Source organism: Bufo gargarizans, chromosome 2, assembly GCF_014858855.1.
Source record: "Bufo gargarizans isolate SCDJY-AF-19 chromosome 2, ASM1485885v1, whole genome shotgun sequence".
NCBI classification, from domain to species: domain Eukaryota; kingdom Metazoa; phylum Chordata; class Amphibia; order Anura; family Bufonidae; genus Bufo; species Bufo gargarizans.
Window position 1 is genome coordinate 220,906,015 of NC_058081.1, and position 24,639 is coordinate 220,930,653.

A 24,639-nucleotide genomic window follows, 5' to 3' on the forward strand; every position below is an offset into this window, starting at 1 on the left:
TTGGGTAGGATCATCATTTCACGCTGTATATAGTAACTACGCTAGGGGGGGATCTCTGTCCTGGTGTCCAAATCAATCCCTTTTCAGTTGCATTCCGCTGCTATACGGGGAAGGGACTACATAGTGGTAAACATATACATCCCCCCCCCCCTTCAAAGAGGAGTACTAGATGACATAATGGGGAAGGTATCAACTTTACCGACTGACCCACTAATTATGATAGGTGATTATAATGCAGTGCTGGATCCAATTGCAGATAGACTTCGTCCTCAGGTCTCGCATAATAGGTCACTTGTAAATTGGGCTGATGCGCATGACCTGAGAGAAGGCTGGAGATTTCTTCACCCACGTGACCGTCAATACTCCTGTCACTCGGCTTCTTTTGATACCTTGTCCCGTATAGATTTGGTGTTTGTTAATAGGGAGCTATTGCCGTGGCTGTCTAGGGTGGAATACCTCCCAAGAGGTATCTCGGATCATGCGTGGTTACTTCAGATTTTAACGATACCGCTGGCACCCCCGGCGAGGCAGTGGCGTCTCAATGCTAGATGGTTGGAGGTCTTACCTTGTGGCTTGTGCAGTTTTGGAGGGCGCAGCGGATTATTGGGCTTCTAATGAGGGGTCAGTTAATCCTGCTGTTGAATGGGAGGCCTTTAAAGCGTGCAACGCGGCACTCTTATACATGCCATTGCTTCACATAGGAAAGAATTAGTGAGTACTAGGACTAAACTAGAGGAAGAAGTAGCCAATAAGGAGGGTGAATATACTCGGAACCCTGGCCCAGAAACCCGTGAGATGTGGGAGGAGGCCCAGAGGAGATATCACCTTCATTTATTGGAATATACTCAGAAGAAGCTATTGTATCAGAAACAAGTGGTGTTCTCAGAAGGGGACAAAAACGGGAGGGCTCTGGCGTATTTAGCGAAAACAGAAAATCCTCAGACAGTGGTCTCCCTTATTACTAATACGGAGGGTGTCCAGTTTTCCCAGCTGGAGGATATTTGTGCTCTATTCGCCGGTTACTACTCTGACCTATATACCTCTAAAACACCGTTTACAGCTAGTGATATTCAGGGGTTTCTGAAGAGCGCCCAGCTTACGCCTCTTTCCCGCTCGGACAGATCCTTTCTGGACGCGCCCATTGAGGAGGGGGAAGTTAGGGCAGCAATAGATAGTATGATGGTTGGGAAGTCTCCTGGTCCGAATGGTTTCCCATTAGAATGGTACAAGGCGGATGTGGATAGGCAAAGCAAGCGATTGTTGAAACTTTTCAACTATGCGTTTAATTGTAACAGATTGCCCCCGTCATTCATGGAGGCGACCATTGTGGTGATTCACAAACCTGGGAAACCTCCGGACCAGTGCAGCTCCTATAGACCAATCTCCCTTTTGAATGTGGATGCGAAAATCCTAGCTAGACGACTCAGGGATGTAATCTTGTCTGTGATAGATCGCGACCAATCGGGTTTTATGCCGGGTAAGACAACTGATATTAATCTTAGAAGATCGTTTACCAACTTACAGGTCTCACACGATAATGCAGGATCCTGAGTGATTGCATCCCTCGATAATAAAAAGGCATTTGAATGGAACTTTATGTGGGAGACGCTGCGTGGTCTGGGCTTCCCCCAATCTTTCATAAGGTGGGTGAAATTATTGTACCAGGTTCCCATGGCAAGGGTCAGGGTTAATGGGTACCTGTCCCGCCCCTTTGGTCTGCATAGAGGTACTAGGCAGGGGTGTCCCTTGTCACCTATGTTATCTGCCCTAGTTATGGAACCCTTGACTCAGCTAGTCAATGGATCGAGACTGATTGAGGGATGGTCTATAGCGGGAAATTTCGCTCTACGCTGATGACCTGCTGGTCTATTTGGCAGATGCAGGCCCATCCTTGGAAGCACTTTTGGAACAATAGATGGCTTTGGGAATTATTCGGGCCTCAAGGTCAATTAGAGTAAATCCAGCCTCTGCTTAATAGACGAGTTAGATCCTGCAGATATAACGCCCCTGTCGCGTTTAAAGGTAGTAGATTGCTTTGTCTATTTGGGGATTAAGATACACAGAGACCCTAGACAGTTCTATCGGCTTAATGTAGTCCCTACTATGGAGTATATTACTCGTAAATTGGAAGCTTGGGAAAATTTACCGCTGACGTTAATAGGTAGAACGAATATGATAAAAATGGCCTTAGTATCTTTATCTTTACAGAGCAGCTCCCATAAGGATCCACCGCAGTCACTTTGATTCTCTAGATAAGATTGTCTCCCCCTTTTTGTGGAACCATCAGTACCCGTGCATTGCTAGGAAATCCTTGAAAGCTCTATATAACCTGGGGGGGGGGGGGGGGGGGGGGTAGTGTATGCCTCTTGGTTGATTAGGGCAGATGCCGATAATCCTGCAGTGGTATTAGAAGCGGCTCTTGTGGGCTCTTATGAGGCATTAGCCAACTTGGTATACTGGGGGGGAGGGAATTCAGTCCTGTACTACATTGAAGCTATGGCCACGGTGGTGATGGCCTGGAATAAATTTGTGGTGAAACACATCGAGGATGAGGGAGGCGATACCTGGTCCCCATATATTCCATTGTGGCGCAACAAGCAGTTGAAAGAACTGTTTCACTTATCTGAATATGAATTTTGGCCTCAAAGGGGTGTGAAGTACCTTACTCAATTATATGTAGATGGGGTCTTCTGCTCATTTGAGAGCCTTCGCAGGGAATACAAATTGCCTCATACATGTTCCTATCGGTATCTCCAGCTGAGGCACGCCTGTGAGACCCAATTTAAATCCTTCTCCTTGTGGCCCCATTAAATCGGTGGCTCGGTTGAAGCAACCGTATAAACCTATTTCATTGTTTTATGTTGAAATTATGAAAATGCAGGATTCACCGCTCTGTTGCTCCTTCGAGCGTTGGAGGGTTGATATCCCAGACCTGGAGGCGTCTCACCTGGAGGAACTGAGCTCTGTATGGAAGAACACGGTGATAAACGCTCGTGATCAGCTCATCCAGCTTAAGTGGTTACACAGGGTTTATCTCACTCCAGTCCGTCTGTATCATATGCGTAGACACCCAGACCCTTCTTGCACCAGGTGTGGAGAGCCGAGAGGATCCTTATATCATATGGTATGATCTTGTCCGGCGGTGCGGCGGTACTGGAGTGAGATTTGTGATTTTGTCTCCTCAAAGTTGGGGCTCCCGGGGATACTCTCCCCTATAGTTTGCCTGTTGGGATTGGTTTCAGAAATAGTACCTACCAAATATGGAAAGGATCTACTCCGCCTACTCATGTTCTATGGGAGGAAAACAATCCTTTTGAATTGGAAACCACCTAAGACCCCTACCCTGGGTGCGTGGATTCATCTAATAAATTCTGACCTGCAGTTGTACGAACTCACTTTTGCAGCAAGGGGGATTCCTGATAGGTTTGACCAGATTTGGGGACTGTGGCTATGTGCACAGGGTACTATCTGATTTTAAGTGCAGGAATTCGGAACTCCAGGTTGTATGAATGTGTGTGTGGATGGTTGTCTAGTCTTGTACTCGTCAATATGCCTTAACTATAACGGGACTGCTTAATGGTTTATCAACACAAAGTCATTGTTTTACAATGCTCTTTTTTCCGACCAGTGATCTTTGTATGAGTACTGGAATTTGGATTTGTTGCTCAGTTGTCTGTGTCTATGTATCCCTTTGGGATTTGAGATGTTCTTTTACATTTAAAATGTCTTCTATAAATAAAGACTATTAAAAAAATTAATCCCCACAGCTCTGACAAATCTTTTCCAACGACATTGATTATAGGTCTATTTCTAGAAGCATTCCAAATATCTGTATCCTGCAAATGTTCATTTCATAGGAGAAAAGTGGTGACATGTAATCTTGTCATCCATCTTTAAGCTCAGTCATTGATGTTATTCACTATTACAGTAAGTCATTTTGGCATACCCGGTTATTTAACACAACAACTGTATCTCTTGCTTTGCTGTTCATGTAACATTTGGTTCTTAGATACATCTGTTGTCAGAGTTAACTGCTAATGGCCAGTGACATTAGAAACAACCAACCTTTTACATAGCTTATTTGCAATTCTGTCCTGTACCTAAGGGAGTGAGAAATGTTATATATAATTTAAATTGATCAACAATTACCCTAATTGTGTTGTGTGGAGGTCAGGAATGTGTGAGTGTGTAGTTAATCATACAGCTAAACGGACTGCCTCGCCTCTGTTATGTTCCCTGCGAATCGTTGAATGAACGGAGCAGTGTATCTAATTACATAACAGCTTCAAGAACTCCTGCCAAAATGACAGTCTCCCAGTTGCTCAGATCATATGGTGTTGCCAGGCTGTGTCTGTTTATGGTGAAAATCTGGGTGCATTACTGCCACTTACAGGAGTAATTGGAAATGGTTAAATTGGCCAGAGTGCTGGGTAATTTATATCTGAGCATGTGACTCCGATTTGAGATTTGCCTAATGCTCCGTTTAACTTAAGTTTAATGGCTTAGTAATAAAAGCCAGTGAAAAGTCATATTTCAAATATACACAATTTGTAAAGCTTTTGCGCATTTTTGCTGCTTATCCATTGGACGCTGAAGCCTGGGAATTTAACACTGGGATTATCATATATGCGGGAGTGTGGAATCCGTTTACAGTGTCAAGCTCTGTGCAGAACACATTGGTAAAATCGTGGAATGTGGATCTTTTGTTACAGTTCTCACGATTCGTCCCATTCAGGGGCCAGCAATTAGTTGCAGAGAACATATGCAGAAACAGGATTTAAAGGGAAGAGCATGATGAAAAATGAGTGTAACAGGTGTCACAGACATGGCTTCCCAAACAGTCCTCCAAATTGTTAGCAATGTCGTAATGATATTGTCATCTGAGAAAAAGCATCACATATTACAAAGCACACAAGTACAAGCTGATGTGCAAACTTCACAAAGATTGTCTGCTGATCTATACGTAGGAATAATGTTAGTGTGACATATGGTTATTTTCACCACCAACACTAAGAGAACTGCTTTAAAGGGTGCTTTAAATTTGCATGATGTAATGGCTGCACTTCTCATTTTTTACAGTAAGACACTATGGGAAACGTATGCAACTGTGTGCCAGTATTATAGCATCCGTTTTCTGATGCAGGTGTACACTGGGAGCAAATACCTCCAATTAATAGCTGAAATGCTAGGAGCACAGAGGCTAATTGTTAACATTGGAAATCTTGATACAGTGGGCTACCCAGAACAAAGGAAACCCAATTTAACTTATGAAAATTAGTCCCTCTGCTGGTGTTGGTACATACTAACACATCGAACCAGCTCAGAACGGGATGACCTGGTGCCTGTTTCCCTCCCCAACTCCCCTTCCAGTATTATTAAAAACTTGTCATGGGGCAAGAGGTTGTATAAAACAATATTTCATATTTCCTGCTGGTCTGGTCCAGGCCACTCTGGGCTCTGCTACAAGGTGGCCCACAAAAAAGTAGCCCGCCTCCGAGTGGCGTGCATAGAGAAGTAAGGGCCCCATAGCAAGAATCAAACCAGGCCCCCAACACAGGACAGAAAGGTTTCCACCTAAACCCTAGGGCCATTTTTTCCACTGCCTCGTTTTCTAAATGTTGTTTCTTTAGAAGGTAGAGTTCTGACCAAGTTTTCACTCCTAGCAGAAGAGGAGATGATCCCAACTGGGCCCCCTCTTGTCCTGGGCCTCATAGCATGGTAGTTATGCCCCTGCTGTCTCCAATATCTCCAAATCAAACTGCCTAATAGTAAATCTGTCTTAGTTGTCCATAGCAACTAATCAGAGCTCAGCTTTCCGTGGCTCTGAAAAAATTAAAACTGAGATGACAACTAAGACAGATCTACCATTAGGCAGTTTGATTTGGAGATATTGGAGCCGAGCTACTTTTTCGTGGTCCACCCTGTAGTACAGCAACGATAATGTTCTCACTGGCCTCAGCTGTGTCCATGAACAGCATGTGACCGCTGAGGCCAATGGCTGGCAACAGTGGTCACATGGATGGTAGTCATGATGTCATCATTGTAGGAGCTGAAAGGACCACAGGGCCTGTGGCCAGAGTATGGCGCTGGAGTGGCAGAACACATACAAAGTCAGCAAAGAGTTTTTCCAATATCTTATACAGTCCACTGCTTTGAGTCATGCTTTTAAAAATCAAAAAAAAAAAAACTTAAAGGGACACATCCATTCTTGTCCCAAAAAAATTGATAAATTACGGACATCACACAGACATCATCTGTACTTTTTGAAGATCTGTGTTTCCCGCAGAGCTATATATTAATCTGCTAACATGCTCCCTGAAGATTGCACTGCATTTTGTGGTGGCAGGTTCTTTTTAAGCTTTTGCTATTAAAAGCTATTATGCAACTTAGCACTATGGTTTGCATGATAAAGGCGCGAATATACAAACTTCAACACAATACAATATCAAAAACATGGTATAAGAGCCCTACACCTTTTTGTAAACCAATATGAATTGTTTCTGCTCCATTTTGTCTTAGGCCCCACTGATGGGCTCAATTATATGTACACCCTTGATTTGATGTAACATTAGAATACACATTTGCTTTCTAGTTCCCCACAGTTTTTCTCATTTTAATAATAGACATGGCTTCTAGTGTTCTGGGAAGCAGTTATAACTTTACGATGACACTTGTTACGATTATGATATAATGATACATTGTCCATTATATCATGCTAAGTTTCTGTGGCAATCATGTTCTGTTGTGGGATATTAGGCCTCTACGGACAAAACATCTGGAGTCATGAGGATCTCCAGAATGGAAAAGGATTTTAAAGGCATATTGAAATTATGAGTATATACAGTATATTACAGGCTTTATTATTTTTCAGTTTTTTTATACATTGTAAACTCAGACGCTCCTACCAGATGGACCTTGTAAACACTGTTTCACTTGTCTGCACCAGGACTGTCTTGTAATCATTACAATGTGGAAATCCAGTATTATGCTATGTAAAGAGCTTTGTAGGTTGGTGGCTCTATACAAATTAATAATAATAATTTCATATTAATAATAAAAAATAATATCTGGAGAAGTTTCCAGGAAGATTTTGGTACTTTGTGTGCATTCCTTTAACAAGTAAAAAAATCAGCTTTTAAGCTTGAGAAAACAATATATACTGTATTTCCTGCACTATAAGACACACTTTTTAGCAAGAAAAAATCCTGCTAAAGAGTGTCTGCGACTTCTTCCTTAATGATCCGGCTGAGCACTCCATCAGTGAGAGAAGTGGATCTGCTCACTTCTCTCTCTTCCTGCCTGACACCGATCGGTGTGAGATCAGTGCCGGCAGGAGACAAGGCTGAATGAGCTTCAATACATGCAGCAGAGAACTGTGAAATAAAAAATAAAAAAACTGTACTACAAGGAATTTCCATGATGTCACTGGTGGGCGGGGCCAGATGGGAAGTGCAGGAAAATGAATAACGCTGCACTTCCCATCTGGCCCTACCCCCAGGTGACATCATGGAAGGTCTTTTCAGTGCACAGCTTTCTTCTCGCAGCTTGGAGAGGACCTTCAGCAGGGGGTATTACTATTAAATGAAGTACCCTATACCTGTTACTAAAGATGTACCATATTCTTATTGCTAAAGATGTACTTTACTGGTATGTCTATTACTGAAAATGTACCCTATGTCTATGTGTGTGTGTTGCAGAGCTGTGTGTGAGTGTATGTAGCAGGACTGTGTGTAGAATAGATGCTTTTGTGTACATGTAGTACAGCTGTGTTTGTTGTGTGCATATAAAAGAGTTGCATATAGCAGATATGTGTTTGTCAGGTGTTTATGCAATAGTGTTGTGTGCGTAAGTAACTGACATTGGCCCCTCCACATCATTAAATCACCAAGGAAACTTTAATAAGTAGAAAACATAATTTTTTTCAAATTTCTGGTTGTCTGACCATGTGGTGGAGCGTGGGTCTTATAGTGCGGGAAATATAGTATATCAGAGGCATACCATAAATTCCGAATTTGCTTCCAAAGTGAACATGTATGTTTTTTTGCGCAGAGGAAAAAGGACATCTGATACATTTCCACTCCAATCCATACTTCATTGACTCCCACAAGCTACAACTAAAAAATAAACTATGCATTTGGAATGAAACGCTCTGCCCTGCTTTTATTACATGTAGGTCATGGATGACTGATTTGAGAATTGATACAACACATGCAATAATTATCCAATCATCTCTTGCTATAAAAACTGACATGTATAGGACATGAGGGAATTCATCAATATATTAGGAGAGGGTTTTATATTGCTGTTCACAAGATGCACAATAAACAGTTTGTGCTAAACTATATTTCTCCCCAACATTTTATTACAATATTATTTTAATATCATATAGTAAAAGTTTATTTTCTGAATTCATGTTGCTGATGTAAGGGCATATTCATGCTAAGATTTTATAGCAGAAATTTCTACAACTGAAAATCAGTTCCATTCATCTGACTGGGGCTATTTTTAGGGAAACCGTGGATTTCCGTAAGCCCCATTATGATTCATGAGACAAAGAAATTTCTCCATCACAATCTGCAGTGAGTAAATTCACCCTGAGAGGTAATTTTTCACACTCGATTTTAATTATTATTGTCAAAATACATCTTCCCAAAGTTCCTTGGTGACTTCCAGTCTCTCTGTAATCCACAGTACATGATAAAGCATCCCTTCTATCATATCTCTTCCTGTGCACATAGAGTATATAGTGGTGCCTGGCCACTATTTGTGTATATTCATATTAGTGCACAGATAAAAAATATAAAACAGTGTGCACAATATTTCTGTCAGGCGCTAATTGCATCACAACTGATGTGCCAAATAAATATGAATGATCCCATATAAAACTATGGGATCACTTCTGGCTTCAGTATCCCTCTGGCATTTTCTGCACCACGCTGGAGAGAAACTGAGCTGGATCGCCGGGTATATGTGAAAGAGCCCTTAGCAGTGTGACTGTGTTACTTTACTGTCATTAATCATCAACACCTCTGAGCTGAGGACGGAACTCATCCATGAAACTGCTATTAAGAATGCACTTAACTATGAAAAATTGATTTGTGACTTACTCTTCATGAAACAGACAGACATTCTCACATACGGTATCAAATGTTTTACAGTAACTCCATGAATGTGTTTCTTGTATATACTTCACTATATTCTAAGCTTTTTATACACGCCATATATACCATATACTGTATGTGTATGTATGTGTGTGTGTATATATATATATATATATATATATATATACACACAGTATATATATCAGTCTGGACCATTTTATATAGTAGTAAACAGAGCACGGATTATTCTGAGCTCAAGAGGTTACACTGAAGTCACATATCTGACTATATATATATATATACACACAGGTGAAACTCGAAAAATTAGAATATCATGAAAAGTTCATTTATTTCAGAAATGCAACTTAAAAGGTGAAACTAACATATGAGATAGACTCATTACATGCAAAGCGAAATATTTCAAGCCTTTATTTGGTATAATTTGGATGATTATGGCTTACAGCTTATGAAACCCCAAAGTCACTATTTTGAGGTAGGTATGGATTAATTAGCTGACTAGAGTGTGACACTTTGACCCTAAAATATTGAACCTTTTCACAAAATTCTAATTTTAAGCTGCATTAATGCAATTCCTTTTAATTTGTATTACTGAAATAAATGAACTTTTGCACGATATTCACATTTTATATATATATATATAATTAAAAGAGGTATGGACTCGCGGGACAGGGATGTAATATTGCCACTATACAAAGCATTGGTGCGGCCTCATTTGGAATACGCAGTTCAGTTCTCTCTCTATATATATATATATATATATATATATATATATGGTATACGTGATTTAGAAGTACATACCCACTGCTCTCTGCGGCGTGTTAAGAGGATATGAGTTTGCTTCACACCATCCAACAGGGAAAATATTCATGGACTCCACATCAACAATATACTCCGGAACTGGCTTCACCTGACCTAAAATGTGTGAAGAAATGATTGTACAATGAAGTACTGCATTGCATAGATACTGTAACATATACTGACTCTCATCCAAGGGTTGTCCTTGGGAAAATAAGGCTGATGGATACATTTTAGTGTTCTCCTTTTCTTCTGCAATTAAATGTAGCGGGTAGGTTCTTTCATTGACAGGCACAAACACATGCTCCAAACATGCTCCTCCTGGGTGGGAAAACTGCAGAAAGTTTCCAGTGCCGTCATAACCCCCAATAGACATCCTGCCTTCCACTGATATAAACCACAATCAGCTGCAATTTACACTGTAGATAAGTATTCGGCATATGAATATATGGAAGTAACTGTATGCCATGTATAGTTCTTTCAGGATATTTTAAGCATTACCTATATTGTATACATATGAATGTTATCAACATTATTTTAAAAGCTAATAGAAGGGAAAAGGGGACAAAACATTCTGTTCTTCCTATCCTACAAGCATTATCATTCAAGGGGTATTCCGGGAATGATTTGAAATGGCCACCAGCAACATGTCCTAAAACATGAGCAGGACTGGTTGCCTCCACTTGCAGAGCTCCCTTGAGGGGTAAAAGGCTGGGGCACATGCATGCACTCTGGCACATGCATGTACTACATATTAGTGAGTCTTCCTGTCGGGCTGCTCAGCCATGATGGCAGGATCCCATCACTACCCTCTACTGTAGAGCAGTGTAGTCTGTAGTGAGACCCAGTCCCCTCACCCCACTAGGCAGCTCAGCAAATAGGTGCAACCAGTCCTCCTCACATTCTAGGAGAACTCCTTTAATAGGGAAGGAACTAATCGGCTAGTCACCTACATTGTCACATTATAAAGCTATACCTGGTTACTTGCCAGATAGAAAACCTAATTCCTGGGGGCATAGCCAGTGGAGGGAAATGGCCACATAAATACAGATGCAAAAAAAGGGGGTCAGTCAGCCCATCCCAATGTGCAGGTGCACGCTGCCATGGATAGAAACACAAAGAAAAACAAATAAAGTACAATAATGCTATAATTATAGAAAACATTCTGGTGCTAATGCTATGCTTATTTTACTTTACAAATAAGTACTAAACACAGAGGTCCTTCACTCAGCGCCCAGTTTTAGGCAGCCAATCAGCTTCCTCATCCCTTCCTGGGGCTTTATGATAGGCACGAGTGCTGTATCCTTCTGTCTCCCCACGGCCATGGGGAAAACTCCGAAGACACAGCACAACCCGATTGTGACCTGCGGCAGTACTTTAAGCCGGAGCCAAGTAAAAATGGCAGTGCTGCAGGCTCTTCATCCCGCTCCTCTCCATCCACTCTGGAATCTGCTCCTTCCTCCTCGCCTCTTGAACTGCAAGTGCCGTTGAGTACGTCGTCCAGCACGTGCTCAGCCCTGGCCATCGCCGTCCTCCCACTCACATCAGAGGACATTACCTCCCTTGCACATGAGCTGCAACAGGCAGCGCACAATGAGGCTTGGGCCTGCATATCATGGAATGTAACTCGTGGCCCTCTTCCCAGCATACCAGACCATGTGTAAACTACAACTCCCCAGCCCACAGACATCGAACATCTAAACCTGAAGACTTGAAGGATTGCTCCTGCCGAAATAATATTAAATTCAGGGGGATACCTGAGATGGTCCCTCCATCTGGCCTCACTTCATACATCCAAAAACTGTTTCGCTAAACCCCTGGCTGAAACAGTTCCCATGGACACACTGGCAAGAGTGCATTTTTTCCATCTTAAAGAAGCTATCCTCTCTGCCGCCCGCTAGCTACAATCCTTGCTGGATCCATTTCATACTGTTTGGCTTTACACGACCTGTCCGCTATCACTTTACGTCAAAGAAAAACACTGGCTTCATTACACCTGCTTTGTGGCGTCATAAAATCATCTATTGCTGGGAATACCCAGTAAAACTTCTTATCAACAGGGAAGGCACCGCTTACACTGGAGGATGGAAAGAAGCTGTTATATTCTTGGAACATCTCCATGGATTTAGGTACCGCACCCGCTCGGAAGTAGTCTCAGATGGAAACAGAATGGCATTGGATCCCAGCTAAAAATGGCCCATCAGGCTGAAGGGACACTTCTGGGCATTACATGTAGATGAACCAACTTGTATCCTCATTTTGGTATTATTCTAGAGCTGCTTTTACTACCATTTTGTTAGAACTTTCTACCATGTTAGTTCAACCGTTTATACAGGTTTTCCTTGTTCTTTTGTTTCTTTGCTCCTCTACTTATCAAAATTAGGGTTATTCACTTTACAAAAAAGACTATTTAGGGGAGATCTAATAACTATGTATAAACATATCTGGGGTCAGTACAGAGATCTTTCTCATCTATTTATCCCTAGGACTGTGACGAGGGGACATCCTCTACGTCAAACATAGAAGAGGATTCTTTACGGTAAGAGCAGTAAGACTATGGAACTCTCTGCCTGAGGAGGTGGTGATGGCGAGTTCACTAAAAGAATTCAAGACGGGCTTTGATAAATTTTGGAGTGTAATAATATTACAGGCTATAGCTACTAGAGAGGGGTCGTTGATCCAGGGAGTTATTTTGATTGCCTGACTGGAGTCGGGAAGGAGTTTTTCCCCCTAAAGTGGGGCAATTTTTTTTTTGTGCCTTACTCTGAATCAACTTGCAGGATAACAGGCTGAACTGGATGGACAGATGTATTTTTTCAGCCTTATAAACTATGTTACTTGCCATCTTGGTCCTGGTTATATTCAGTTTTTTTTTTACTGCTCCAGTGGTGGTTCAGTTTATGTCCCTTAATGTGAAGGGCTTTAACTGTCCACAAAAAAAGAGCATATCTTTGCAAAGAAGCGATATCACTCCACGTTGATATCCTTTGTGCACAAGAAACGCACATTGTGAGGAAGGATGCACCATTTATTGCCTGTGATTTTTCAGTCGCATTCTGAGAAAGAGAATAGGGGAGTCTTTATATCTATTAGAAATACGGTTGCTTATACCTTGATTTCACAATGTGTGGATGCAAGAGGTCACTATGTGATTTTAGTATGCTCCCTTAATATCATCTACACTATTGTTAGTTTGTATGCGCCTAACTGTAGACAAGTCTAATTTTTACATAAACTTATGAGACAGATCAACAAGATTTAACAGGGCTCTTGCTTTGCAGAGATTTCAATAGTATTGTAGATAATTCTATGGACACCAATAGTCTTACCAGGCAACCTAATGCTGGGCTATCATCCTTTATCCATTTGGAAGAACTATTTGATGTATCGAAGGTACATCATAGTGCAGAGAAAGACTTTATTTTATTTTCAGCATGACATAGATCGTATTCCCGCATAGACTTATTTCTTGTAGATCGCACAATACTTTATAGGAGTCATTCCTCTGCGATTAGTTTGATCAGGTGGTCAGATCATGCATCTGTCACACTTACTCTCAACGAAGGAAATTATTTGGAGGACTGATTCCTTTGTTTTTAGGGCACTCTGTCTATGGGAACGAAATAGAGGCAGCCACTGAGAAGTTTTTATGGTTTCGTTCGAGAATGGCATCTACCATATATTCAGAATGGTTAGCTTACAAGGCATATATCCAGGGCATACGGATGAAGATTGGGCATAGAGAAAAGAAAGCTAGGAAACAAAAACAAGATCTTGTCCGATCTTGACAACCTGGAAAATCTCAAACACCCCTTCCACTTCTTAAACTATCCTCTCCAAAACAAAACAACAAAGCTGGCAAACTGCTAGCATCTAGACTCAAGTCTCCCCAACGCTTGTTCCTGCATTCCTTTTCTTAAACACTTGGTTACTGATGCCAAACTCACTGACCCTAGAGATATTGGGGGAGATTTATCAAACTGGTGTAAAGTAGAACTGTCTTAAATTACTGTAGTTTCAGAGCTACTTTGGAAAATGAAAGGTGGAATTTGATTGGTTGCTATGGGCAACTAAGCCAGTTCTACTTTACACCAGTTTGATAAATCTCCCCCATTGTGCGCAGTTTAAAGATTATTATTTTAATCTCTACAATATACAAGATCACCAACTCCCTTCAGATACCATCTACACCTCTATACAAGACTTCTTAACCAGGGCAAATTTACCAGTCCTTACGGAAGAACATCTCCCCTCTCTCTGTGCTCCTATTGACCAGGCAGAGATTCTCAAGAATATTACAACATTGTCCCCAGGGAAGTCCCCAGATCCAGACGGCATCTCCAGTGAGTTCCATAAAAGGTTCTCCAAACTGGTGTCCCCGTGCTTGGAATCGGTTTTTCAGTTGAAAATGTCTGGTACCCCTTTCCCACCTAAAATGCTCTCTGCAATTATTGTCACTCTTCCCAAGCCTAGAAAATGTACCTCAAAACTTTTTCCCAATATCTTTATTAAATTTAGATATTAAATTATATGCTAAAATACTGGCCTGTCACTGAAATATTTAGTTAATTCCAACCAGGCCGGGTTTGTGCCAGGCAGGCAGGCATTCGGCCGGATTCTAAACATCTTAGACTATGCTGACAACCCCAAAACCCTGCCGGTGGCAGTCGCCTTCTTGGTGTTACAATTCATGAGGTACTATTCAGAACCTGTATATTGCTCTATCGGCTAGAGTCTTTACTAAAAAGACTCTCTCTGACTCATTCTAAATACACAATGGGATGCACAAAGGTTGCCCCCTGTCTCCCTTGATTTTTATTCTAACTATAGAACCCTTGGCCCAACATCTACATTTAGATGACGCGGTCAAAGGGATTACCATAGAGAGCCGACAACACCTTATTTCTATGACATCATTCTCACCTGGACACAGCCTACTCTATTATTATAACGTGCATTATCTATTATCTCTTGCCATGGTTCCATCTCATATTATAAAATTGACGTGACCAAATCTGAAACTATGCCCAGAGTCTTATGAAATCCTCATTCCAGTTAAATTGGAATACAATATTTGGGTTTTCATCTTACCAGGTCCCCGGTCAGGGGCGGATTGGCCATAGATCTTACCTGGAAATTTTCTGGTGAGCCAATGCCAAGGGGGCCGCCTGAGCCCTCCCCATGGCTGGCCAGTGGAAGTTTTTCGGTATGTATTTTGTGCTGCTGGCAGTATTTTGTGATGGACTGTGGTATTTGGCTCTGTTGCGGTGGTATAATGTGCCACAATATGGTATTGCTGGCCCGCCTTCCAATAATTTGGACCCAACTACAAAACAGGGCCACTTTAAGTTCCCAGTCCGCCCCTCTCCCTGGCATTATTATATACTTGGAATTATGACCCTCTCTTCAGAACTATTTAACAGGATCTAGCCACCTTTGCTAAGCATGAGATTTCCTGGACTGGCAGAATTGCCACGTTCCAAATGTTTACTTTCCCAAATACGCTAAACCTTTTCCATACTCTCCTCCTGCTTCTGCCCAATAAATTCTTCCACAAGTCCCGACAGCTTATAAATAGATTCATTTGGGATACTAAAAAGCTGAGAATCGCGTATACGCTCTTGATTTTGAGTAGGTGAAAAGGAGGCCTTAGATTACCTTGCCTCAAGCACTATTATATGGCCACTAATCTCTCTGATTGGTGGACGACATCTACTGACAAACACTGGGTCCAGATCAAGCAGAATGTGACTCCCTTCCAGGATTTAAAGGCTTTATTGTTTAGCTCCTTAAGTTCAAGCATAAAGCCGGGACCCTTGGGGGTAGTTCGGCATTCTATCGCCCTATGGCTCATGTTTCACTCATCTCTAGGTAAATCCACTAGGAACTATGTTTCTTTGGCTCCCATAGCATCTTTGGAAATGCTGATGGATGACGTGACCTTGTCCCATTGGAAACTCCAAAGTCTCACCGTGGTCCACTAATTATACTCTCAGTGATCTTTGAGAACCTTTATTCACCTACATGACTCTTACCATATCCAGAACAAGGATTTCTATAAATACTTGCGGCTCGGGCACTCTCTTTGCTCCTTAGAAGCCCGTTCCCCCCCTCATTTTAATAGCACCATTATAGATCTTGTTGCCATTCCTTCTAAACAAGTCAAAATACTAAGACCTATATATGATATTCTGTTACAATCCTCAATGTGTAAAAAGAACAACACCAATTCTGTCCTGGGTCAGGGAAATGTTCTGTGAATACTCAGTTGAGGCCTGGAGTAGAGCTGATTGCTCTTCTAGAACCTTTAGGTGCACCACCCACTATAAGGGAGCTATGAATACACTCCTTCACTAGTACTACACACCTAGTAGATTGCATATTATCTTCCCAAACGCCTTACCACTTTGTTGGCGACTTTGTGGCCATGCCTCATTCTTCACCCCTATTGGACTGCACTTTTTTCTTTACTATTGGAAATGTTACATTACAGAGTGGAACCCTCTCCAAGCATTGTTCTCCTTTTTTTAACTATAGACTCCCTCCACCAGTCCGAATTGTAGTGGGACATGTTTTAGTGATGGCAAAATTGGTGATAGTGAGGCATTGGAAGGAAGCCAAACCCCCAGACTTGGGAGAGGTGATCAAGACCATACAAGAAACTATTGTCATATAGTGTATTTCATCGAACGAAGGTGGGTCAGATATGGCATATGTGGATAGCACACCCTTCATGTACACCTTAAATACTCCAACCCTTTGGACCTTCAATGTAAAAAGGACTTGAGACGTCACGTAGTTGTTTCTGTTGATGTTGTTATGTTTACTGTAATAACCAATGTATATGTTTCTTAGCGTTGCCTTGCACCAATGTCGAACAGGTCTGCTTTTCCCCATAACATTATTACAGCGATTTAATGCATGTTGGTGTATTCGGAAAACAAAATGTAGTGTAGTGCACACACAATAAACTTTCATGAACATTTGCTTATTTTAAAGTCTAAGGAGACCATATACATTAAAATATGTTGGACAAATAGAATACAAAAAAGAGTATTAGATGTCAGAGGATAGAAGGGTTGACCATGTTGGATTTCATGACATTGCTGAAAAAGAACAGGAGGGTAAAATGGGGAACTAGGGAACAAAACTAAAAAAAAAAAAGTAAAAACATCATAAAAGAAGTAAGAGTTGGCAATTAGCTAACACCGTATGCCACTTTAATACTGTCATCCTTAATTTTTGCTATGTATTTTTGTGTAGCAGCACCTTCAAAGCCTTAGAAACCAAAGCATAGCAAAACAGAAGTATGTCAAGCAATCATGACATGCCACATCAAAAAATAGTGCTCCACATTTTGTAAATGTTCACTATTGCAATCGTACAGGGACCAGCCACAAACCCTAAAAGTGAATTAGTAGCATATTCATTCCAGCTGCTGCCATATGCTTGCCAAGTACAAGAATTACATCTAATTTCTTATTCCCACAGTTTAGACATGTCTTACATGTAAGGCTGAGTACACATCAGTGCTATATTTTTCCGATGCAGGACTTTTTTGTCAGGTCTTTTTGATGGAATCTGCGTGCAGATGTGAACTCTGCCTTATTCTCATCATCCTATATACTGTAAAAGGCTGTGGAAACAAACACTGGTCTTCTCTTACTGTCTTTCACATAGACATCTATATGGGTCAGTTCATCGTTTATTTGTTAGTCAGTACATCCACTACTAGCCTTCTTTCATATGTCTGAAAAAAATATCTTCCTGTTTTGACCTCTTTACGATTTGTGGTTAATGCAGGTGCTTGTTAGACCACTAAGAAATGTATGAGAAGCTCAAACCACAACTTCCTTTTCCTTTCTATTTCAATTTGTTGGATGTGTCAGCTATAGAGTTCTGTATCACACATATATTGTGTTGCTGATTCTACTGGCAGTTAGCTAAATGGAGTTTTCAGAGAGCTGTAATGCCAGCTGTGCACTAATCTAGTTCTACAGAAGTCCTAATGTCATTGTAGGCTCCTGCTGAATTCCAATCCTACCCCAACCGATCCGTTCAGAAATCAATTCCAAGCAGAGAGACAACAAACTGTACATGATACTCACCACTTGCCATGTGACAGGCTGTGGAAATTCAGTGCTGGGTTACTGAAACCCACTATTAAATATATTAAAATGTTGCTTGGTTAAGTTTTCAGATGAGTTGATTGCTATTTTTACAGGAAGAAGCTTTCCCATGACACCACAACAGAAGACTCATGTGAAGCTTGGCTTTCATTAGTGGACACATCCAATAAAGTATTTATGTAGCTATACATAGAGATGATCGCCTAAAATGTAACTGACTTGTTTTGCAGTTAAAAACTTTTAAAAGTTATAAATTAGATAGCCATCCCCACCCAACAAATAGTAGAAGACATCCGGAAGTAAACACGAGAACATTTAACCCCTTCCTGACACAGACTTTTTTCAATTTTTGCACTTTTGTTTTTCACTCCCTGCCTTCCCAGGGCTCCAACTTTTTTATTTTTCCATTCACGTAGCCATTTGAGGGACAAGTTGTACTTTGTAATTGCACCATTTTATATTGTATACGATGTAGTGGGAAGCTGGAAATTTTTTCCAAATGGGGTGTAACAGAAAAAAATGCAATTCCACCACAGTTTTAATGTGTAACATACTTACCTGACTGGCTCCAGCGACACGAGATTCAGCTCTGGCACCCACAAGCTGGGAGAGATGCACTGCTGAGCCACGTCCCCCCGTGACTCGATCACTGCCCTAGAAACAATGCTCTGCTTCTCCCTGCAGCACGCGTATGCTGGGGGAGATAAGCAGCCAGCTGAATGACAGCCCAGTTGCCCAGTTACTGTGTAGTTTGTGTCCTGTCCTATGGACTGCCAAGTCCATGGACCTATAAGCTTCTGATCCAGGAACTCGGCGTTCTATTTAAATCCCCTCCTGGCCATACACCTAATGCCACTAACTGCGTTCCTGGTTCTTGTTCCTGTGCTTTATTGGATTGCTCTGTCTCTCATTTGGTACTGCGTAGTCCATCTGGTTCTGATCTTGGCCTGTCTTCTGACCACTCTCTGTCTCTCATTTGGTACTGCATAGCCCTTCTGGTTCTGAACCATTTACGTACGACTCTGGTATTGTTTGTCTGTCCGTCTTTGTTAGTCCGTCTCTGCACTTAAACAGTCATGGGATGGTTGACCAGTTACAGTCTAGCTATCTAGGGCTTGTACTGCAAGTAGGTACAGTAGGTACATATTGGTTTTGTTTTTATGCGTTCCCTTTGCAGTAAAACTGACCAGTGATCTTTAGTTTTCAGTAATACCACGATACCAGTGTATGCTTTTTTGAAAACTTTTTATTCAATTCTTTTTGGGGAGGTTAATGGCCTGAAAAAATGGCAAATCAGCAATTTTTATATTTTTTTTCCATTCTCCATTTCCAATTCATTGTATTGGATAAATGCATTTATATTTTAATAGTATGGGCATTTTGGGATGCAGGAGTACCAATGATGTTTATTTTTTTTATTATAGGAAAAGGGGAGTGATTTAACCTGCAGCTGCAGACCTCCATAGGAATTACAGCTGTAGTAGCTAGCCTTGGATCATTCAGACAGACCAATGTTACTGCAGGGAATGAAAGGCTCCCACGACTGCTGTGCAAGGGAGCCATTCAGGCCCTGGGTACTCAGCGCTCCTGGGGAAAGCCATCTCAGATGCCGTTGTCACAAATGGAAGTTGTTACAATCGTTACAAATGCAGTGATATCAATTATGTAGAGTTTGTTACTTTTTGCATTTTGAATGGAAATAAAGAACTTCCTTTTACTTTAATCACAGATTTTTTTTTCACTTGGATTTTGTTTTATTTTTGCGAACACTTCTTTGGATTGTTTTTTTTTTCATTGTATTCCAGCAGGGGACTTTAAAGGGAACCTGTCATGTGGATATTTGATTATAATCTAACTAATTATATACAATCATTAACTACTAAAAAGTGCCTTAGATGTATTCACTTACTGCTGTGACAGATGGTTACCTTATAATATACACACAAAGATGCCACATGCCGCATGCTAATGAGCTGATTTGAGTCCAGCGTGATGTCAGTGAGTCCAGCGTTTATTTAATTCAGAGATATAGCCACTCCCCTGCCCACCTGCTGCTGATTCATATGGAAAATAACTGTCAATCAGCAGCAGGTAGGCGGGGAGAGTCAGGAGCTCATGAATATTCAGGACTCATCATTATCAGCTGAAGCTTTTCAATACAAGATGTTGGCAGATTGACTGGGTCAATTAAAGAAAGTGACCCAGCATTTTGCTAAGAGAATCAGTCACTTATTTATGTTGCCCTTAGTTAGGACACCATAAAACAGGTTCCCTTTAATTATGCAATTCTCTGATCACTCATGTCATTAACTGCAATACTTCTGTACTGTAGTTTATCATGTCTTGAACTGAAAAACAGACAGCCGTCTCATAGGAAACAATAGAGAACTGACTTCCAGTCAACAAAAGGGACTATATGGGATGCTCTGATATGCTCATATAATAAAATGCAATAATTCTGTGTTGCAGTATATTATGTCTCAAACTGAAAACAGACAGACAGTCTATTAGACCCTGCCCCTAGCTGCCATGTCAATTCCATAAACCCTTTAGATATGGGATGCAGAGAGTCCCATTTGGGGTCACGCGATGTAACAGCAACAAGTAACATAGAATGAATACTGAAATAACATCCATTAATATGTTTTTGAAATGTATATTACAACATTTTCAAACAGAGGGTAAAAAATGATCTTTAATTATTGTTTGCCTTAATAGTTAACAAGTTTGTTGTAGAGAGAAAATAACTCAAAAGATAGATACCTTCAAGATGAATCCAAAGTAATCTTCCTTTTACTTTAGTTACAGATGCAACACAAATCTCAGATGGATTACTTGGATTGACTGCCTCCAGTTTCATGTTTTTTGTAAACCCTCGAGAATTTGATGTCTGAAACACAAATAAATAAAAAATAATTACTTTAGTCTATACAGAAATACAAAGTGGAATACCAAATAACGTGTCCATGGAAAAAATGGCTCACGGTGAGAACAACATTTCTTACTTTGTTAAGATGTTGCAGAATGGCATAATGCCTATTCATTCTGTGGGCCTATTGTACAGGTTATTACTAAGTAGTATTACTATGTAATATGAGCTGCGTCTAGAAATGATAACAGATGGAAGCACTGGTGTGTACACACTGAAAAGGAAATAATGGCGTCTACTGCTTTTAATTGTCTAGAAACCTTTGTGAGATCCTTCCAGTGGAGCAAAGAGGCAAAGCATAGTCAGATAACTGGTAGGTGGGAAACACCTACAGGGAGTGCAGAATTATTAGGCAAATGAGTATTTTGACCACATCATCCTCTTTATGCATGTTGTCTTACTCCAAGCTGTATAGGCTCGAAAGCCTACTACCAATTAAGCATATTAGGTGATGTGCATCTCTGTAATGAGAAGGGGTGTGGTCTATTGACATCAACACCCTATATCAAGTGTGCATAATTATTAGGCAACTTCCTTTCCTTTGGCAAAATGGGTCAAAAGAAGGACTTGACAGGCTCAGAAAAGTCAAAAATAGTAAGATATCTTGCAGAGGGATGCAGCACTCTTAAAATTGCAAAGCTTCTGAAGCGTGATCATCGAACAATCAAGCGTTTCATTCAAAATAGTCAACAGGGTCGCAAGAAGCGTGTGGAAAAACCAAGGCGCAAAATAACTGCCCATGAACTGAGAAAAGTCAAGCGTGCAGCTGCCAAGATGCCACTTGCCACCAGTTTGGCCATATTGCAACATCACTGGAGTGCCCAAAAGCACAAGGTGTGCAATACTCAGAGACATGGCCAAGGTAAGAAAGGCTGAAAGACGACCACCACTGAACAAGACACACAAGCTGAAACGTCAAGACTGGGCCAAGAAATATCTCAAGACTGATTTTTCTACGGTTTTATGGACTGATGAAATGAGAGTGAGTCTTGATGGGCCAGATGGATGGGCCCATGGCTGGATTGGTAAAGGGCAGAGAGCTCCAGTCCGACTCAGACGCCAGCAAGGTGGAGGTGGAGTACTGGTTTGGGCTGGTATCATCAAAGATGAGCTTGTGGGGCCTTTTCGGGTTGAGGATGGAGTCAAGCTCAACTCCCAGTCCTACTGCCAGTTTCTGGAAGACACCTTCTTCAAGCAGTGGTACAGGAAGAAGTCTGCATCCTTCAAGAAAAACATGATTTTCATGCAGGACAATGCTCCATCACACGCGTCCAAGTACTCCACAGCGTGGCTGGCAAGAAAGGGTATAAAAGAAGAAAATCTAATGACATGGCCTCCTTGTTCACCTGATCTGAACCCCATTGAGAACCTGTGGTCCATCATCAAATGTGAGATTTACAAGGAGGGAAAACAGTACACCTCTCTGAACAGTGTCTGGGAGGCTGTGGTTGCTGCTGCACGCAATGTTGATGGTGAACAGATCAAAACACTGACAGAATCCATGGATGGCAGGCTTTTGAGTGTCCTTGCAAAGAAAGGTGGCTATATTGGTCACTGATTTGTTTTTGTTTTGTTTTTGAATGTCAGAAATGTATATTTGTGAATGTTGAGATGTTATATTGGTTTCACTGGTAAAAATAAATAATTGAAATGGGTATATATTTGTTTTTTGTTAAGTTGCCTAATAATTATGCACAGTAATAGTCACCTGCACACACAGATATCCCCCTAAAATAGCTAAAACTAAAAACAAACTAAAAACTACTTCCAAAAATATTCAGCTTTGATATTAATGAGTTTTTTGGGTTCATTGAGAACATGGTTGTTGTTCAATAATAAAATGAATCCTCAAAAATACAACTTGCCTAATAATTCTGCACTCCCTGTATGTATGTACATAAGAATTTATTGTTTGTCCCTGTTTCTATTACTATTTGTTCATATTATTGTACTTTAATGATAAGCAATGCCTTAACATATTCAGAACGGCATTTAAAGCCTTATAGCTCATGCATATGGCCATATTATACCTCCATTCAGGAGGCATACACTTAGTGCCAAGGAAAGGATCAATCAACTCTTGGAGATCAAGAAAGCTTTTCTCCAACCATTTATTTTGGATCCAAACCTATCCTTGGAACTAAATACAGGTCCTTCTAAAAAAATTAGCATATTGTGATAAAGTTAATTATTTTCTGTAATGTACTGATAAACATTAGACTTTCATATATTTTAGATTCATTACACACCAACTGAAGTAGTTCAAGCCTTTTATTGTTTTAATATTGATGATTTTGGCATACAGCTCATGAAAACCCAAAATTCCTATCTCAAAGAATTAGCATATTTCATCCGATCAATAAAAGAAAAGTGTTTTTAATACAAAAAAAGTCAACCTTCAAATAATTATGTTCAGTTATGCACTCACTACTTGGTCGGGAATCCTTTTGCAGAAATGACTGCTTCAATGCGGCGTGGCATGGAGGCAATCAGCCTGTGGCACTGCTGAGGTGTTATGGAGGCCCAGGATGCTTCGATAGCGGCCTTAAGCTCATCCAGAGTGTTGGGTTTTGCGTCTCTCAACTTTCTCTTCCCAATATCCCACAGATTCTCTATGGGGTTCAGGTCAGGAGAGTTGGCAGGCCAATTGAGCATAGTAATACCATGGTCAGTAAACCATTTACCAGTGGTTTTGGCACTGTGAGCAGGTGCCAGGTCGTGCTGAAAAATGAAATCTTCATCTCCATAAAGCTTTTCAGCAGATGGAAGCATGAAGTGCTCCAAAATCTCCTGATAGCTAGCTGCATTGACCCTGCCCTTGATAAAACACAGTGGACCAACACCAGCAGCTGACATGGCACCCCAGACCATCACTGACTGTGGGTACTTGACACTGGACTTCAGGCATTTTGGCATTTCCCTCTCCCCAGTCTTCCTCCAGACTCTGGCACCTTGATTTCCGAATGACATGCAAAATTTGCTTTCATCCGAAAAAAGTACTTTGGACCACTGAGCAACAGTCCAGTGCTGCTTCTCTGTAGCCCAGGTCAGGCGCCTCTGCCGCTGTTTCTGGTTCAAAAGTGGCTTGACCTGGGGAATGCGGCACCTGTAGCCCATTTCCTACACACGGTGGCTCTGGATGTTTCTACTCCAGACTCAGTCCACTGCTTCCGCAGGTCCCCCAAGGTCTGGAATCGGTTCTTCTCCACAATCTTCCTCAGGGTCCGGTCACCTCTTCTCGTTGTGCAGCGTTTTCTGCCACACTTTTTCCTTCCCACAGACTTCCCACTGAGGTGCCTTGGTACAGCACTCTGGGAACAGCCTATTCGTTCAGAAATTTCTTTCTGTGTCTTACCCTCTTGCTTGAGGGTGTCAATGATGGCCTTCTGGACAGCAGTCAGGTCGGCAGTCTTACCCATGATTGCGGTTTTGAGTAATGAACCAGGCTGGGAGTTTTTAAAAGCCTCAGGAATCTTTTGCAGGTGTTTAGAGTTAATTAGTTGATTCAGATGATTAGGTTAATAGCTCGTTTAGAGAACCTTTTCATGATATGCTAATTTTTTTAGATAGGAATTTTGGGTTTTCATGAGCTGTATGCCAAAATCATCAATATTAAAACAATAAAAGGCTTGAACTACTTCAGTTGGTGTGTAATGAATCTATA

At 41.1% G+C, this 24,639-nt stretch overlaps 1 protein-coding gene across 11 annotated transcripts in view; it reads right to left on the minus strand.

The window, feature by feature from the left end:
* Positions 1-24,639, minus strand: part of SFMBT2 (Scm like with four mbt domains 2) — a 263,727-nt gene that overhangs the window by 54,984 nt on the left and 184,104 nt on the right. For all 11 annotated transcript variants that reach the window (XM_044280033.1, XM_044280032.1, XM_044280036.1 and 8 more), the window contains 2 exons: positions 20,810-20,936; positions 9,921-10,034 (listed from right to left, as the gene is read on the minus strand). In XM_044280033.1, coding sequence (XP_044135968.1) covers positions 9,921-10,034; positions 20,810-20,936 — 241 coding nt within the window. The remainder of the gene's footprint in view (positions 1-9,920; positions 10,035-20,809; positions 20,937-24,639) is intronic.